The following is a 20,120-nucleotide window of genomic DNA, read 5'->3' as shown; positions in this document are numbered from 1 at the left end:
TATTGGATGTACAGACTACTGGATCATATAATTCCAGGCCGGAAGATAACCACCCTCTCTGCTGTTGGTAGTAATGCACAGTCATGCCTTTGCCCAAACCCTGCAGGAGCAGTGCTCCCCCTGAACAACCAGAAACCTGCCCGAAACCCCACCAAGGACCCTGCCCCGGAACCCCACCAAGGACCCTGCCCTCACAGCCCCCTAACATATGTTTTCTGCAAAATTGTGCAGTTTTCTTCTTGAAAGGGCACAAAATGCTTGGTTAAAGGATCCAGTATTTATTCCCCGTTCCACAAAAGAAGGAAAGATTAGAATAGCTTGGCATCCCCGGTTTCCCTGCACCAAATTCTGGCTAACTCGAAATGAGGGCCATAGTAGTGAGATCAGCTCTTGTCACTGAGGGAGGTATATATAATGTACATATCAAACTGTGGTATTCCTACACATCACTTTAGTGAATGCAGGCTTCTTTTCAATATCTCATGTGATTCCATTTAATAGCAAATCTTGTTATTTTATTTTTTGTTGCATTAGTTTCTACCTGTTCCAGAGATGATGCCCTTCCGCCTTACTTGTCAGTTTCTAAACCTGATGTTGCCAATGAGGGAGTCTGGTCTGATTAACAGTGTGATGATACACGCCCTCAGAGCATATCGTGCCGATCCAGACCTGCTTATTAATACCATGGATGTGTTTGTAAAGGAACCTTCTTTGGACTGGAAGGTAATAATCTGTTTGTCTTTAGAAGTTAAGGGAGGGGTTGTGGTTACCTGTGATGCCTTTTTTGCCTCTAGAACATCGAGGGATTGTGGGTACATGTGGTGATTTATGACAATGCTGGAACAGTTCCATTTTCATTTGTAGCGTAGTTTTTCACCTGCCATTTCATTGTATGTTTGTCACTGCTTGACTATCTTATCGCAGTCATTCGTTATCTGCAGCAACATTCAAGTGTGTCTTATTTTTCAGAGTTGATCCATTTATGAGGGATACTTCTACCTGCAGATTTCAAAACTGTTGACTATTCCCAGACACAAGATTTGATGAAGACTCTTTCCATAGCTCTCCTACGTCAGTAAATGGTGCTGGCTCCATCTTAGCATCAGAAGCATTGGCACAGTGATATCACTGGGGCCATGAAATAAATGCCTTTTCTGCCTCAGCAACATCATTTTCCTTTCTTTCACCCTCTTCGATGTGGATCTAGAGCTACTAACCTTGATTTTCCTTCACCTCTGTGATCATCTTGGAGAATTTGTTCTGTTTTGTAACTGTTTTACAGTGCAGAATTTCTGGGATGTCACCCTCTATGTAATCAAGGTCCAAACCCTGTCTGGACTGCAGTGAGCTAATATCCATGTCTGACCTAAATGTGGTCTATCTGTGAGCCTTTTGGCTGCTGCACAACTCAAGTTAATGCGAGCACAGCTGCCTCAGGCTCCCCAAGGCCAAGCACTCTGTAGCCTGTGATGTGTGTCTCTGGTCCCACTGGGACTTTTTGGGGGCATGCTTAGAGTTCTGCCAGTGGGTTCCTACCCCAGTGCCACTTGGTAACCCCTTTCCGCAAGGAACAGGTCTGGCCCCAGCTGTGTTTATTCCTGTACCTAGAATCTCACCAGTTAGCTTTCCACTGATGCCAAAAATAGTGCCTCCCACATATCAGCTGGTGCCCAGACATCTATTCTGCAGTATTCGAGAAGATATGTCCAGAGGACAGTGGAGATGGAACAGCAGTGCAATTGGCAGATGATGCATAACAACTTTGGCACAGACTTAGATCCTCTCTAAATGACGGGTATCATCCAACATGACACTGATGACGGCAGTGAGGCAGCCAACATACTGACACACAATTCCAAACATGACAGGCCATCTTGCCTTGCCGGGCTGGATACTTCCCACAAGACTGAGATGGTGTGTCCCTCGAGGCTGCCCTCTGGGATCTTCTTTCACATGGTGATCAAGAAATATACTGCTGTTCTGGACAAAGAGTCTGTCGTCTTCCATGTTAGAGCCACTGCTGACTTCTAAAGAGTGTAGGAAGCTGGCTCTCTATATGGTGCACTAAAAAGAAGTACACTGTGTAGAGAGTCCTGTGGATCCTCTATTGGTTTGCAGAGGCAAATGTGTAGATAGAACTAATACTCTATTTTGTTGTATTGTTTGTGAGCAGTTAGGACTATCAGAGGGTAGTGCTAAGCATTTGTTGTACACACAGAGGCAATAAATGAGACACACACTCTAAGAATAAATCCAAGGCCAATTTAGAAAAATAACACTTCTTTTTTTATATATGTTTCAAACCCACGAACTTCGTAATCAGGTAAGCACTTTTTCAAGCATAAATACTTTTCAGTTTAAAAAATCAATACAGTGCAATTCTCAGAGTTCTTTAATGTTAATCTATGAAGGAAAACAATGATCAGCAAGCACAGGGTGTAAGGAAATGCCTCCTTGGCATGGTTACCCCCTGCCTTTTTGCCTTTTGTTGATGCCATTTGTGATTGAAAGTGTGCTGGGACCCTGCTAACCAGGCCCCAGCACCAATGTTCTTTCCCTAAACTGTACCTTTGTTCCCACAATTGGCACAGCCCTGGCACCCAGATAAGCCCTTGTAAATGGTACCCCTGGTACCAAGGGCCTGAGGCCAGGGAAGGTCTCTAAGGGTTGCAGCATGTGTTATGCCACCCTGGAGACCCCTCACACAGCACATACACACTGCCTCATAGCTTGTGTGTGCCGGTGGGGAGAAAATGACTAAGTTGACATGGCACTCCCGTCAGAGTGCCATGCCCACCTCACACTGCCTGTGGCATAGGTAAATCATCCCTCTAGCAGGCCTTACATCCCTAAGGCAGGGTGCACTATACCACAGGTGAGCCTACAGTATCTAAGCAAAACTTTAGACATTGTAAGTGCAGGGTACCCATAAAGAGTATAGGGTCTGGGAGTTTGTCAAACACAAACTCCACAGTTCCATAATGGCTACAATGACATCTGGGAAGTTTGGTATCAAACTTCTCAGCTCAATAAATACACACTGATGCCAGTGTGGAATTTATTGTAAAATGCACCCAGAGGGCATCTTAGAGATGCCCCCTGACTACCGGTCCGAATCCTAGTGCTAGGCTGACCAGTCTTTGCCAGCCTGCCACAACCAGGCGAGTTTCTGGCCACATGGGGAGAGTGCCTTTGTCGCTCTGTGGCCAGGAACAAAGCCTGCACTGGGTGGAGGTGCTTCTCACCTTCCCCTGCAGGAACTGTAACACCTGGCGGTGAGCCTCAAAGGCTCATGCCTTTTGTTACAGCTCCCCTGGGCATCCCAGCTAGTGGAGATGCCTGCCCCTCCGGCCACTGCCCCCACTTTTGGCGGCAAGGCTGGAGGAGATAAGGAGAAAAACAAGGAGGAGTCACCCACCAGTCAGGACAACCCCTAAGTTGTCCTGAGCTGAGGTGACCCCTGCCTTTAGAAATCCTCCATCTTGAGATTGGAGGATTCCCCCAATAGGATTAGGGATGTTGACCTTCTCCCCTCAGGGAGGAGGCACAAAGAAGATGAAGCCACCCTCCAGGTCAGTAGCCATTGGCTACCGCCCTCCTGACCTAAACACACCCCTAAATCTAATATTTAGGGGCACCCCAGAACCCAGGAAATCAGATTCCTGCAACCTTAACAAGAAGGACTGCTGACCTGAAAGCCCTGCAGAGACGACGGAGACAACAACTGCTTTGGCCCCAGCCCTACCGGCCTGTCTTCAGACTCAAAGAACCTGCACAGCGATGCATCCGACAGGGACCAGCGACCTCTGAAACCTCAGAGGACTGCCTTGAATCAAAGGACCAAGAAACTCCTGTGAACAGCGGCACTGTTCAAAAATAGCAACAACTTTGCAGCTTTCTTGCAACTTTTAAAGAACTCACTCTTCCCGCCGGAAGCGTGAGACTTCACACTCTGCACCCGACGCCCCCGGCTCGAGCTCCAGAGAACCAACACTACAGGGAGAACTCCCAGGTGACTGCGACCTTGTGAGTAGCCCGAGACGACCCCCCTGGACCCCTGCAGTGACGCATGCAGAGAGAATCCAGAGGCTCCCCCTGACCGCGACTGCCTGTAACAAGGAACCCGACGCCTGGACCAAGCACTGCAGCCGCAGCCCCCAGGACCAGAAGGAACCGAACTCCAGTGCAGGAGCGACCATCAAGCAACCCTCTGCCTAGCCCAGTCGGGGCCTGCCCGAGAATCCCCCCTTTGCCCTGCCTGCACCGCTAGAGTGACCCCTGGGTCCGTCCATTGAGTTCTATTCAAAACCAGACGCTAGATTTGCACACTGCACCCAGCCGCCCCTGTGCCGCTGAGGGTGTGTTTTGTGTGCCTACTTGTGTCCCCCCCAGTGCTCTACAAAACCCCCCTGGTCTGCCCTCTGAAGACTCAGGTGCTTACCTGTTGACAGACTGGAACTGGAGCACCCCTGTTCTCCATAGGCGCCTATGTGTTTTGGGGTTGCCTTGAACCCCCAATGGTGGGCTGCCTATGCCCAGGAACTTGAACTTGTAAGTGCCTTACTTACCTGAAAAACTTATCAATACTTACCTCCCCCAGGAACTGTTGATTTTTGCACTGTGTCCACTTTTAAAATAGATTATTGCCATTTTAACTAAAACTGTGTATGTTACTACTCTAATTCAAAGTTCCTTACTTACCTATGTGGGGGTACCTTGCATTTTATGTATTTACTTGAAATCTTGAATCTTGTGGTTCTAAAATAAATTAAGAAAATATATTTTTCTATATAAAAACTATTGGCCTGGAGTTAAGTCTTTGAGTGTGTGTTCCTCATTTATTGCCTGTGTGTGTACAACAAATGCTTAACACTACCCTCTGATAAGCCTACTGCTCGAACACATTACCACAAAATAGAGCATTAGAATTATCTAATTTTGCCACTACCTTACCTCTAAGGGGAACCCTTGGACTCTATGCACACTATCTCTTACTTTGAGAAAGTATGTACAGAGCCAACTTCCAACATTGGTGGATCAGATGTGGGGTCTACGACTGTATTTGTTGGACTACTCAGCCAATACCTGATCACACAACTAAATTCCCAAAATTGTCATTAGAAACTGATTTTTGAAACTTGAGCTATTTTTCTAAATTTTTAAAAGTCGTGCTAGGGCCTTGTGTATGTCCCTGTTAGCATTTCTTTTAGAGTTTAAAAGTTTGGATTTAGGTTCTAGAAGTAGTTTTTAGATTCTTAAAAAGTAATCCCAACTTTTAGAGACATAATGTCTAGCACAGATGAGATGGTGGTGGAACTCAACCTCACCCCTTACCTGCATCTAGGGATGTCAGAGTTAAGGACCCTCTGTAAGCTAACAAATATAAAGACTGGGTCCAACCCTACCAAAGTAAAGCTCAAGGAGCTTTTGGCAGAGTTTGCAAAGGACCACCCCTCTGAGGATAATCCTACAGAGGGGGAAGTTAGTGAACAGGAGGATGATTTCCCCCCTCCTGTCCGAACCAGGGAGAACAGGGTTTCTCAAACCCTGACTCCACAAGTAATAGTCAAAGAGACTGGTTCTTCCACAGGGGAGACCAGTAACTCTGGAAGCATTGAGGGCAGCCTCAATGAAGATGACCTCCTGTTAGCCAGGATGGCCAAAAGATTGGCTTTGGAGAGACAGCTCCTAGCCATAGAAAGGGAAAGACAAGAGATGGGGTTAGCTCCTATCAATGGTGGCAGCAACTTAAATAGGGTCAGAGAGAATACTGACATCCTAAAAATCCCCAAAGGGATTCTAACAAAATATGAAGAGGGTGATGATAACACCTAATGGTTCACAACTTTTGAGAGGGCTTATGCAACCAGAAAAGTAAACAAATCTCACTGGGGTGCTCTCCTTTGGGAAATGTTCACTGGAAAGTGTAGGGATAGACTCCTCACACTCTCTGGTAAAGATGCAGAATCATATGACCTCATGAAGGCTACCCTGATTGAGGGCTTTGGATTCTCAACTGAGGAGTACAGGATTAGGTTCAGGGGGGCTCAAAAATCCTCAAGCCAGACCTGGGTTGCTTTTGTTGACTTCTCAGTCAAAACACTGGATGGTTGGATTATTGGCAGTGGTGTAAATTATTATGATGGGCTGTATAACTTGTTTATGAAAGAACATCTATTAAGTAATTGTTTCAATTACAAATTGCATCAACATCTGGTAGACCTAGGTCCAATTTCTCCCCAAGAATTGGGAAAGAAGGCAAACCATTGCGTCAAGACTAGGGTGACCAAGACCTCTACAGGGGGTTACCAAAAGAAAGGAGTCACAAGGCCTCCCCAGGGGAAGAGTGTTGAGACATCCAAGGGAAAAAGTAAAGAGTCTTCTACAGGGACCCAAAAACCTGCTCAGGAGCGTGGGCCCAAAGCCTCTTCACATTCCTCAAATGGGTATAAGGGTAAAAACTTTGATCCCAAGAAGGCCTGGTGTCACATCTGTACTCAGCATGGACACCAAACTGGAGACAAGGCCTGTCCCAAGAAAAGTCCCACAACAAGTACTACTCCAGTTATCACTGGAATAGCCAGTCTCCACGTGGGATCAACAGTGTGCCCAGAGCAAATCAGGGTTCACACTGAAGCTACATTAGTCTCTGAGGGTGGGGGTGGATTTAGCCACACTTGCTGCCTGGCCGCCTACCATGCAAAAATACAGGCAGCAGCTCTTAATCAATGGGACTAGAGTAGAAGCCCTGTGAGATACAGGTGCCAGTGTAACAATGGTGACAGACAAACTGGTTTCCCCAGGACAGTACCTGGCTGGACAGACCTATCCAGTCACCAATGCTGACAATCAGACTAAAGTTCATTCCATAGCAATGGTAACTTTAGAATGGGGAGGGGTCACTGGCCTGAAACAGGTGGTCGTCTCCTCAGCAATTCCAGTAGAATGTCTGCTAGGAAATGATCTGGAGTCCGTAGAGCTCAAGACCCATGCAGCCATGCTGGGTATCCCTGAACTGGTGTGTGTCAAGACAAGGGCACAGTGCAGGTCTTGGGGTGAAAAAGAAGTGTTGGAGTCTGGAATAATGGCCCAACCTTCCAAGAGAAAAGGAAAGAAGACTGGGGAACCAGCTTCAACACAGCAAAAGAAACAGAACCTCTCTTCCCAGGAAGATGTTCTATCCCCTGAGGGAATTGAGTCCATGGAGCTGGAGCCTTACCAGGTTGAGCTCTTGGGCCCAGGGGGACCCTCAAGGGAACAGCTGTGTAAGGGGCAAGAAACGTGTCAATCTCTTGACGGCCTAAGACAGCAAGCAGCTGAGAAAGAAAAAGGTAATATCAGTGGAACCCACAGGGTCTATTGGGAAGATGGACTCCTTTACACTGAGGCAAGAGATCCCAAACCTGGTGCCACTTGGAGAGTGGTAGTGCCTCAGGAATTTAGGGATTTCATTCTGACCTTGGTCCATGACATTCCCCTTGCTGGGCATTTGGGACAAACCAAGACATGGGAGAGATTAGTCAACCATTTCTACTGGCCCAATATGTCCTAGAAGGTAGAGGAGTTTTGCACCTCCTGTGTCACCTGTCAAGCCACTGGTAAGACTGGTGGCCATCCAAAGGCTCCCCTCATTGCACTTCCAGTGGTAGGTGTCCTCTTTGAAAGAGTGGGAGTGGACATAGTGGGTCCACTTGAATCTCCCACAGCATCAGGGAACCAGTATATCCTAGTAGTAGTGGATCATGCTCCTAGGTACCCTGAGGCAATTCCCCTTAGGTCCACTACTGCCCCTGCAGTCGCCAAAGCACTCATTGGTATTTTTACCAGAGTGGGATTTCCTAAGGAGGTGGTTTCTGACAGAGTTTCCAACTTCATGTCAGCTTACCTAAAACACATGTGGAATGAGTGGGGGTGACTTATAAGTTCACCACACCATACCATCCACAAACCAATGGTCTTGTGGAGAGATTTAACAAGACATTGAAGGGCATGATCATGGGGCTTCCTGAAAAACTCAGAAGGAGGTGTGATGTCCTATTGCCATGCCTGCTTTTCGCCTACAGAGAGGTGCCACATAAGGGAGTAGGTTTCCCCCCTTTGAGCTTCTGTTTGGCCATCCTGTTAGGGGACCACTGGCACTTTTTAAAGAAGGCTGTGAGAGACCTCCATGAGCCTAAACAAGATGTGGTGGACTATGTACTAGGCCTACGTTCAAGGATGGCAGAGTACATGGAAAAGGCAAGCAAAAACCTTGAGGCCAGCCAACAGCTCCAGAAGATGTGGTATGACCAAGAGCCTGCTATGGTTGAATTTCAGCCAGGGCAGAAAGTCTGGGTTCTGGAACCTGTGGTTCCCAGGGCACTTCAGGACAGATGGAGTGGCCCTTACCCAGTTCTTGAGAAAAAGAGTTGGGTCACCTACCTGGTGGACCTAGGCACTAGCAAGACCCTCAAGAAGGTGATTAATGTGAACCGCCTCAAACTCTTTCATGATAGGGCAGATGTAAACATGTTAATGGTTACAGATGTGGACCAGAAAGAGGAGAGTGAACCTCTCCCTGATCTCCTCTCCACTGACACTAAAGATGGCTCAGTAGATGGAGTGATCTATTCAGACACCCTCTCTGGCTGACAGCAGGCAAGTCCTACAGCAGTATGCTGAGTTCTTAGCTTTGAGCTCAGGTCGAACACACCTGTGTACCCAAATCTTATAGAGACTTCTAGTTGCAGATTCATTACTTTTGAATTTCCCCTGGCTTCAGTCTGGATCCGGAGATTTTTCTTCGAGCTGTACCTCTACGCGCCGTCAGGTGGTGTCAGTCAACTCCCCAGGTGTTGTTGGCGTCGTGTTCGCAGTCATGACGGCCCAATCGTATTTACCCGCCACCCCAGGGCGCTGACGTCAGTTCTTTTCTTTCTGTGCCAGCCTACGTGCAGATCCGGAGAGAGCTACCTCAGTCTCCTTTTGACTCCGAAGACACTTGTTCTACTTCTTTTTGACAAGGTCGTGGATGCCTTCGAGGGATGTCCTGCAAGACCTGTTTCAAGCCCTGCGACTCCTGTCACCCAATGATATCGGTGACGGATCCGCTCCTTGTGTGTCTTTGGTGCCTGGAGCGCGATCACGACCCGAACTCGTGCTCAGAGTGTCAGGCCATGAATCCAAAAGCTTTGAGGGAGCAGTCCCTAAAGCTCATGGCGGCCCGACACACGACTCCGTGGCGCTCACGGTCTTGTTGGAGAGGAAGTTCTCGAGACTGGCCGCGGAGTCACCGCCACTCTTTGACCTCAAAATCATCGGGACATTCGGGTCATAAGAAGAAGTTGAAGAAGAACAAACATTCTTGGACTTCACCCCATCGCTCGGAGGATGCGGCGCGGGAAGAGCGTTGACGCTCTAGGCCTCTGTCCTCAGAGCCTTCATCTGGGTCGGCCCCATGCTTCCCCGACTTCCTGGGAGCCGGAGCCACCCCTGCCCAGCTCAAAGAGTTTTATGAGGCAATGCGCCTCATTTTTGGGCAGACCTACCCAATATAAGTCGATCCCATTCTCATACCCGGAGCGGGAACTGCATCGATCAACACCGATTCTGTTCTCTATGGGCTCTCCTGGGCCAAGGGTTGACCCAGACCCTTATGCTTATAGGTATGGCTACGAGGAGAGTTTGCAGGGGACACTGGTCCCTTTAGAATGCCAGCTAGAATCCTAAATTGACTGGGTGCAGGATTTGGGTGATGCCAGTGGTCTAGACACCTCCCCTGACACTGGTATGCTCTCTCCTCCTACCGTGGCTACGGAGGAGGGTGCCTCGTACTCCATGGGGGTGAGAAGGGCGGCTGAGGTCTTGAACCTCAAACTACCTTCTGTGGAGGTTAGGCCTAACATCCTAACCGATGTGCTTCAGCTGGGGTCTTCCTCATCAGAACCCCTTCTTCCCTTTAATTAGGCACAGACAGACATCCTTTTGGGTACTTGGTGCAGACCCATCACAGGGGCTCCTGTGAATAGGACGATTGCCCGTCGCCATCGGCCTGCGCCGACAGACCCAAAATTCCTCACCCAACACCCCATGTCTGAGAGCCTTGGCATCCAGGCTTCCTCTTCATCTGCTGCATTCCCTGCCGCACCCCCGGGTAGGGAATCAAAAAGACTGGAAAACTTGAGGAAGAAGTTGTTTTTTTCCAACAGTCTAGCGCTGTGGTCCGTGAACACCGCATGCCTTTTGGGCCACTATTCCTATGCTGTCTGGGATACGGTCACGCAAGTGCTGCCTAGAGTTCCGGAGGAGGCCCAGACTATCCTTTCCCAAGCCATAACAGATGGGAGGGACGCAGCGAAGTTCATGATTCGTTGTGGACTGGATACAACAGACTCTCTGGGCAGATTGGTTGCATCAACGGTGGCATTGAGATGCCACGCCTGGCTGAGAACATCTGGCTTCTCAGGGGATGTCCAGCAATCCTTTATGGATATGCCCTTTGACACACGTCTCATTGAAGACAAGGAGGACTCAGCGCTCGAGCCCTTCAAGGATTCCTGAGCCACGGTCCGGTCCCTTGGCCTCGTGCCTGCTCCTAGACCCCAGCAGTCCACCTTTCGCCCCTTTTGTGGCAACAGAAGGGGCACCCAACCGCATCCTTTCCCCCCCGGTCATCGACCCGCGCATGCTGTACAGCCCCTGCGCGGATGCGGGATCCCAGCCCCCGCTTCAGCCTCTAAACTTTCCTAGTCCGCGGGTACACCAGGAACAAGTTGGCGGCTGGATTCGCCATCACCTCCCCTATCGGCAATCCATTACCTCGGACAGGTGGAACCTCCAGACTGTCCAAAGGGGCCACTCCCTCCTCTTCAAGACACATCCTCCAGCCATGCTATCTTCATATACTCGCATATCGGAGGATCATATAGTGCTTCTCCATGAGGAAGTCCAAGCCCTTTTGGCTAAAGGAACTATAGAGAGGGTTCCGTTGCCAGAAGTAGGTCGTGGTTCCTATTCCCGCTACTTTCTGGTGGCGGAAAAGGACTAGGGTCTTCTTCCTATATTAGATCTTTGGTCCCTTAACCTCTTCCTCAAAAAGGAGAAGTTCAAAATGTTGGCATAGGCTCAGGTGCTCTCTGCCCTGGATCCTGGAGACTGGATGGTAGCGTTGGACTTGCAAGATGCATACTTCCACATTCCTGTCTTGCTGGCCCACAGACATTACCTATGATTCGTGGTAGATCAGGAACAGTTTCAGTTTACCGTGCTCCATTTTGGCCTTACCAGTGCCCCTCAGGTGTTCCTGAAAGTGATGGTAGTGGTGGCAGCTTATCTGCGCAGGTTGGGAGTACCAGTCTTCTCCCTACCTTGACGATAGGCTTTTGAAGGCGAACTTACCCCAGGCAGTCGTCTCCCACCTCCAGGCTACGGCAAACCTTTTGCATTCACTGGGGTTCACTATCAACGTGCTGAAGTCACACCTGACTCCTTCCCAGACGCTCCCTTTCATTAGAGCTGTTCTGGATACAGTGCAGTTTCGGGCATATTCTCATGAAAAGCGAGTCCAGGATATTTCAGCCTCTATCCTGGATTTCGGTGAGAATAACTCTGAAGCTGCTGGGCCTCATGGCCTCCTGCATCCTGCTAGTTCAAAAGGCCTATGCGGTCTCTGCAGTGGGACCTGAAGTTCCAGTGGGCGCAGCATCAGGGGAATCTAAAGGTCCAGATCTCGGAGGGGACTGCAGGAGGTGGTTAACAAATCAGGATTGGGTCAAAAGCAGATCCCTCTTCTTTCCCCAACCAGATCTTACAGTTGTGACAGATGCGTCACGTCTGGGATGGGGCGGTCACATGGGAGAGGCGGAGATCAGAATCCTCTGGTCTCCGGTGGAAACCGGGCTCCATATCAATCATCTGGCGCTCCAAGCGATTTGACTTAAATTAAAAGCATTTCTTCCCTCTCTCAAGGGAAAAGCAGTGCAAGTATTCACAGACAACACCACCGCCATGTGGTACTGCAGCAAACAAGGCAGAATGGGGTCGTGGACCCTTTGTCAAGAGGCTCTTCGCCTCAGGACTTGGCTGGAACATCAGGACATTTCCCTGGTGGTTCAACACCTGGCAGGCTCCTTAAATGCAAGAGCAGACGAATTCATGCCAACGATGCGTGGTCGATCACGAATGGCGTCTCCATCCGGAGGTGGCGCAAGGTCTTTTCCTTCAATGGAGAGAACCTTGGTTAGACTTGTTCGCCTCCGTACAGAACGTGCAATGTCAGCTGTTTTGCACGTTGGAGATTCCAAGGCGGCACTCGCTCGGTGATGCTTTTTGTCGCGAGTAGAATTCGGGCCTCCTGTGCGCCTTTCCCTCCCATACCACTTCTGAGTTCTGAAGATCAGGGAAGACCATGCCCAAGTTATACTGGTGGCTCTGGACTGGGTACGAAGAGTCTGGTATCCCAAGCTGATGAGCTCGGCCATAGCTCTTCCGATCAGAGTGCCTCTTCGGGAGGATCTTCTGTCGCCGCAGCATCCAAACCCGTCCACCCTCCGCCTCCTTGCATGGAGATTGAGCGGCAACAGTTGACGTCTTTTGACCTGCCACCTGAAGTCTATAATGTTATCTTGGCAGCCAGGCGTCCCTCAACCAAAACTATATACGCCTGTCGTTGGTAGAAATTTGTGGCATGGTGCATCGACAAATCTGTCGATCCTCTATCTGCTCCTCTTTCTCAAGTCCTCCTCTTTATTCTTTCCCTTCCTCAGCAGGGCTCCACCCTGGGCACTCTTAAGGGATATCTTTCCGCTATCTCTGCTTTCTTGCAGTTACCAGATCAGCCTTCCTTATTTAAATCTCCTATTGTTGGGAGGTTTCTGAAAGGTCTCACACATCTCTTTCCTCCTAACCCATCTATCATGCCCCAATGAGATCTAAACCTGCTATTAACATAACTTATGTGTGCCCCGTTTGAGCCACTTCACAACTGCCCTTTACAGCTCTTAACCATCTAGACTGTCATTTAAGTTGCCCTTTACCTCTGCCCGCAGAGTAAGTAATCTAATCTGTCATCTAAGCCACCTTTACTGGCTATACATCAGTGGTACTTCACACAAGGGCTTCTTTCCTTCTTAAAGTAGTGACACACTTCAATGTTGGACAGTACATCACCTTGCCTACCTTTTATGCACCCCCACATCCCTCTCATGAAGAGGAGAGACACCACCGGCCGGAGCCAAAAAGAGCATTGGCGTTCTACCTTGATCATACCAAAGACTTCCGGGTGGACGATCAACTCTTTGTGGGATATGTGGGTGCGAAGAAGGGGAAGGCGGTGCAAAAGAGGACCATTTCTCGATGGGTGCTCTTATGCATCAAAATGTGCTACACTCTGGCTAAGAAGCAACCTCCTGAAGGTTTGCGTGCTGACTCCACCAGAGCTACTGCTGCTGCCACAGCGTATGCACAGGGCTGTCTAGTCCTGGACATCTGTCAGGCAGCAACGTGGGCATCTATGCACACTTTTACCAAACACTACTGCCTGGACAATCCGGTCCGAAGAGACGGCTACTTTGGCTGTTCGGTCCTGCAGGAGTTTTTGGTGTGATCTTGGTTCGCAGCTCACCACCAGGGATAGTATTGCTCAGGTATCTATTCAAAGGTAAGGAATCTGCAACTAGATGTCTCTATCAGATGTACAAGTTACTTACCTTCGGTAACAATATATAGAGACATATTCTAGTTGCAGATTTCTTACTGACCCGCCCATCCTCCCCGCACTGGGAACTGATATCTCAGGACAGGAACTTCCCCTTAAGGGACCTAGTTTTGGCGCACCACTCTGTATTCTTCATGGCCCCGCGCTACTGATTTGGAAAGTTGTGAAAAGAAACTGATTTCAGCGCGCTGGGGTGGCGCCTATATACGACCGCAACGTTATCACGGCAAACTCGCACCTGCAGAGTCCACCGGCACCACCTGATGGCACGCAGAAGTACTGCTCGAAGAAAAATCTCTGAATCCAGACTGACGCCTGGGGAAATTCAAAGGTAAGGAGTCTGCAAATAGAATATGTGTCTACCAGATATATCATTACAGAAGGTAAGTAACTTGTACGATGTGGTCACAGGAGATGGTTTACCTGTCAAAACAAAGATTTATAGACATTCTGACCAAGTCAAAGAGATCATCAAAGTGGAAGTCCACAAGATTCTGGAGTTAGGGGTAATTAAGCACTCTGAAAGTCCCTGGGCTAGTGGTCTTAGTTTCCAAACCTCATACCAAAGATGGCAAGACAGAAATGAGGTTCTGCGTGGACTATAGCAGTCTTAACTCTGTCCCCAAGACAGATGCACTCCCTATACCCAGAGCAGATGAATTGATTGACAAGTTAGGTGCAGCCAAATTTTTAAGTACCTTTGACTTAACTTCAGGGTGCTGGCAAATTAGGATGGCACCTGTAGCATAATAAAAGACAGTATTCTCTGCACCTGGTGGGCATTATCTACTTACTGTTATGCCCTTTGGCTTAAAGAATGCCCCTGCCACCTTCCAAAGGTTGGTGAATCATTCCTTGCTGGTTTGGCGTCCTTTAGTGCAGCATTTCTAGATGATATTGCTGTCTTTAGCTCTAGTTTCCAGGATCACCTGATCCACCTGGGGAAGGTTTTGCAGGCCTTGTAATCAGCAGGCCTCTCTATTAAAGCATGTAAGTGCCAAATACAGCAGGGCACAGTTTTAGACTTGGGCCACCTTGTAGGTGGAGGCCAAGTGCAACCCTAACAACGCAAGATCCAGACCATTCTGGACTGGGAAGCTCCAGAAACCCAGACTCAAGTCAGGGCATTCCTTGGCTTGACTGGATATTACAGGAGGTTTGTGAAGGGGTATGGATCCATTGTGATTCCTCTCCAGATCTGACCTCAAAGAAAATGTCCAAGAAGGTAAACTCACTATTGACTGTCAAAAGGCCTTTGACACCCTGAAAAGAAGCAATGTGCTCAGCACCAGTTCTCAAAGCTCCAGATTATTTTAGGCAGTTCATTGTGCAGACAGATGCCTCTGAACATGGGATAGGAGCAGTCCTGACTAAAACCAGTGATGATGGCCTTGACCAGCCTGTTGCTTTCATTAGCAGGAGATTATTCCCCAGGGAGAAGCAGTGGAGTGCCATTGAGAGTTAGACCTTTGCTGTGGTTTGGTCCCCGAAAAAGCTGATATCACACTTGTTTGGTACTCACTTTACTGTTCAAACTGACCACAGACCTCTCAGATGGCTAATGCAAATAAAAAAGGTGAGAACCCTAAACATTTGAGGTGGTTCATATCCATACAGGAAATGGACTTTTCAGTGGAACAGACCTAGGACTGCCCATGCCAATGCAGATGGCCTTTCCAGGTTCTTCCACTTAGATGATGAAGACTCTCTTGGGAGAGGTTGGTCTCATCCTCGTTCTTTTTTTTTGGGGGTGGGGGGGGGGGGTTGTAGGAAAGCGGCACTGTTGGTATGGCCCCCCCTCCCCTCCACACTTTTTGCCTAGTGTTGATGCCAACTTTGATTGAAAGTTTGCAGGGATCCTGCTAACCAGGCAGTGTTCTTTCCCAAAATCTCTACCTTTTGTTTCCACAATTGGCAGACCTCTGCCACACAGTAAAGTCCCTTGTAGAAGGTACCCATGGGAAGGTCCCCAAAGGCTGCAGTATGTATCATGGCACCCTAGGGGACCTCTCACCAAGAACATGTACAGTGACTTTGCAGCTTGTGTGTGCTGGTAGGGAGAAAAAGGCAAAGTCTACTTGGCACCCCTCTGAGGGTGCCATGCCCACAAACCACTGCCTGTGGCATAGGTGAGACACCCCACTAGCCGTCCGTGCATAGTCGATCACGAGTGGCATCTCCATGCGGAGGTGGTGCACAGTCTCTTTCAGCAATTGGGAAAATATTGGTTAGATCTGTTCTCCTCCTCACACAACGGTCAATGTCAGCTGTTTTGCGTGTTGGAGTTTCCAAGGCGGCCCTGGCTCAGCGACGATTTTCATCTCAAGTGGAACTCAGGCCTCCTTTACATCTTCCCACAAATACCACTTCTGCCCAGAGTTCTGAAGAAGATCAAGAGCGACCGGGCTCCAGTAATCCTTGTGGTTCCGGACTGGGTACGAAGATGATGTTATCCCGAACTCCTGAGCATGGCCATGGATCCTCCGATCAAACTGCCCCTTAGGGAGGATCTTCTGTCACAGCAGTAGGGGACAGTTCCCCATCCGGACCTGTCTCGTCTGATGGAGCGGCTGCAGTTGATAGCTTTCATCCTTGTGCCACATGTCTGCAATGTTATCTTAGCAGCCAGGCATCCCTCCACCAAAACAGTATACGCCTGTCGTGGCCTGGTGTACCAACAAGTCTTTTGATCCCCTTTCTGCACCCCTGTCTGAGGTTCTACTGTTCATCCTCTCTCTTGCCCAGCAGGGCTCTGCTTTTGGCATACTTAAAGGCTACTTATCTGCCATCTGGCCTTTCTCAGATTGCCAGATCAACTTATTAAAGTCTCTCATTGTTGGGTGGTTCCATAAGGGACTCACACCTACCCCGTTCATAATGCACTAGTGGGATTTGAACCTGGTCCTTACCTACCTTATGTGCCCCTTTTGAGCCACTCCATAATTCTCTCTTGCGGCTCCTCACACTAAAAACTGCTTTCCTGATTGCCATCACCTCTGCTCACAGAGTGAGTGAGCTTCAAACTCTTTTTTCGAAGCCACCATTTTCATCTGTCCATTCTGACAAAGTGGTGCTTCGTACCAGGGGCTCCTTCCTTCCTAAGGTTGTTACGCCTTTTTATGTAAGCCAATCTATGCCTTTGCCTACTTTTTACGCACCCCCATGTCCCTCTCATGAGGAGGAGAGACTCCACTATCTGAATCCAAAAAGAGCGTTGGCGTTTTACCTCAATCGTGCTAAAGATTTCAGGGTGGATGATCAACTCTATATATGTTGGTGCGAAGAAAGGTCAGTTGGTGCAGGAGCTGACCATCTAGCAATGGGTGGTGCTCTGCATCAAAATGTGCTACGCCTTGGCAAAGAACCAACCCCTGAGGGCTTGCATGCTCGCTCCACCAGCGCAACTACTACCACTACAGGGTTAGCACGTGGAGTTCCTGTCCTGGACATCTGCCAGGCAGAAATGTGGGCATCCCTGCACACGTTCACAAAACATTACTGCCTGGACAGGCAGGTCCATAGAGATGGCTACCTTTGCCGTTCGGTCCTGCAAGACTTTCTAGTATGATTTTGGTTCGTAGCCCACCACTGATGCTGATATTGCTTGGGTATCTATTCTAAGGAATCTGCAACTAGAAGTCTCTATCAAATGAACGATGTGATAGCCCCAGTTGGAGTGTTTTTACTGGGATTTAAACATTTAAGTATCATATCTTTGCTTATGTATATTGGATTTTTGCCGTTTTGGTCTTGTTTGATTTCGATAAATATTGGCTATTTTTGTAAACTGGTGTGGAGTGCCTTTGTGGTGTTTTCACTGTGTTACTGTGTGTGTTGGTACAAATACTTTACACATTTCTCATGAGATAAGCCTTACTGCTTGTAGCAAGCTACCAAGGAGATGAGCAGGGGTTATCTGAGCTGTGTATCTCCCTGACCCTGACTACAGTGAGGGTCCTACTTGGACAGGGTGTAAACTGACTGCCAGCTATAGACCCCATTTCTAACAAACACAATTACTTAACAGATGCTGTTTCAACATGAAATTGTAAAGCTCGTCATAATCATGCACATGTTACCTTTTAACCACCCACCTTGTGTTTTTACTGAGAAATCCACAAAATCTACCCAGGACTGGCTGGGTTTTTCAAGTCTCCCTGATTTTAATTCTGTGCTACTCAGAAGTAAGCTCAAATCCCTCAATCAGGGAATCCTTCATGAGATCATAGTACCTTGCATCTGCCTCATTCTGTGTCAGCAGTCTATCCCAGAGGTTTCCTGCAAACATTTCCCAAAGGAGAGCGTCCCAATGCTGGTTGTCAAATTCTTTAGCCCCACAGGCCCTCTCACAGGCTGTGAACCATTTGGTGATATCATCACCCTCCTTATAGTTGGGGACAATCCCTTTGGGGATTTTAGGGTCAAAGCGCTCTACTCTGTCCCTAGATATAAAATTACTGCCACCATTCATGGGTGTTAAACCCATCTTTGCTCTTACCTTTTCTATTGCCAGGATCTTGTCCTCCAGGGCAATTCTTCAGAGAGTCTTCTTCTGGACCTTGAGGAATCTGAGCCACCCTTGCTAGAGAGGGTTGTCCTAGACACCTGGGTTTGTTTGTGGGGCACAGGTTCCACTCTTTCAAGCAGGGAGTGTCCAGTTAGTCCTCTTCACCTGAGCTGCCCTGATCTGCAGGGTCGGTGGCTCCATCAGTAGGATGGGCCTGCTCATACTCTGCCAACAGGTCCTGGAGCTTTAGCGAGGTATGGTTTGAGCCTGTTTTCATTTTGTACTCTTTACAGAGGGTTCTTAACTGGTTACGAGAAAACTGGAGGTAAGGGATAAGGTTGAGCTTCTTATCCACACCCTCTGTGGTGCTCATTATTGTTATAAAGTTGGGACTTTTTTGAGCTTGAGAAAAAATCCTAACAGTTTTTACAGTCCTAACTAAAGTATGTTTTTAAGATTTTTACACTGTTAAGCTACAGGGACCTACCCAGGGCCCTAACAGTACTTTTGAGAATTTGGAAAATATTGCCCAATTCAAAAAAATTCAATTTAACTAAAGACAATTTTTGGATTTAATCATGAAGTCACTCATTGACCAAGTAGTATCAGCAAATGCAAAGTCACAGACCCCACCGCTGTTCCACCAAAGTAGAAAGCTGTCTCTCTATACACTGTTTTTCTTTGTAGTGCACCTTATAGAGCCAGCATCCTACACTGAAGCTGTAAAGGACCCAGTCAAAGCTGCCTGTGAGAAGCGCATCTCAGCTCCACAAGTAAACCGTCTGATCACTAGATGGTATATAATAGTGCTTCCCAAACGTTTTAGAATCACAATCCACTTTTTAGTAGAACAACCTTTCATGACCCTACTAGCTTTAATGGACATGAGGCAGACGATTTTTTAATGCAATAAAGCATAGTGTGGTAGCCCAGCACCACATTTTCCATTGAAATGGTCCCTACACTTGCACAGACATACCGTTTTATAGATACAACTATAATGTACATGTGGAAATCTGATTTCATTGAATATTATGTGTGCATCACCAAGTAAAGTGACTTGATTTGTTCAGATCCAACTAAAAAGCTAAAAGTTTTCATCACACTTCAGATAACAAAATAAAACATGGCTTATTTTGCTTTCCTAAATGCTGAATGTTTACACTTCATTTACAGACATTTACATTTTGTTTTATCCTAGCAGGATTCTCACTTAATTCAGTTTACTTTTCCTTCTGTGACTCAAAAGTGAGAGGAGTTTGTAGACATTAGTCCCCATGTTAAACAGCAGCAGAAGACATTGCCTGGACTTTTGCAGCCCACCAAAAATCAGTTTGCGACCCATAGTTTAGGAAACCATGCTATAGACTGACACTTGGGGACTGTGGAAAGCTGGCTTTCTATATAGTGCACTAAAATGAAGTACACTGTGCAGAGAGTCCAGTGCATTCCCAGTTGGTATTGCAGAGGCAAATGTAGATTGGACTAATGCTCTATCTGTGGTAGTGAGGGCGAACAGTTACGCCTATCAGAGAGTAGGGTTAAGCGTTTGTTCTACTCACAGAAGAAATAAATGAGACGCACACAGTTAATAAATCTGAGACCAATTAAAAAAAAAAAATCTTTATATATACGTTTCAACCCCAAGAACTTCAAAATCAGGTGAGTAAAGCATAAATACTTTGCAGTTTCAAAAATAGAGACAGTTCAATATTCAGAGTTCTCTCAATGTTATCCTGTTGAGTAAAAACAATGTTCAGCAAGCACAGGGTTAACAACTACTTACAATGCAAATCTCAGGGAAGTAACTTAAATACTGGGCACTGATCAGAAACACACCACCAGATCACACGAGGCAGCACTGGGGCGGCAGAGTGCAGAGGTGCAGTAAGGCGCCTGGTGCCCAATGTTTTCCTATAG

General features: G+C 47.8%; 1 protein-coding gene across 2 annotated transcripts in view; it reads left to right on the top strand.

Annotated features, from left to right (window-relative positions):
- Nucleotides 1-20,120, top strand: part of PRKDC (protein kinase, DNA-activated, catalytic subunit) — a 2,139,921-nt gene that overhangs the window by 2,007,190 nt on the left and 112,611 nt on the right. For both annotated transcript variants that reach the window (XM_069220133.1, XM_069220131.1), the window contains one exon: nucleotides 535-723. In XM_069220133.1, the coding sequence (XP_069076234.1) occupies nucleotides 535-723 (189 nt within the window). The remainder of the gene's footprint in view (nucleotides 1-534; nucleotides 724-20,120) is intronic.

Source organism: Pleurodeles waltl, chromosome 2_2, assembly GCF_031143425.1.
Source record: "Pleurodeles waltl isolate 20211129_DDA chromosome 2_2, aPleWal1.hap1.20221129, whole genome shotgun sequence".
NCBI lineage: Eukaryota > Metazoa > Chordata > Amphibia > Caudata > Salamandridae > Pleurodeles > Pleurodeles waltl.
This window is presented reverse-complemented; position numbering and strand designations above follow the sequence as displayed.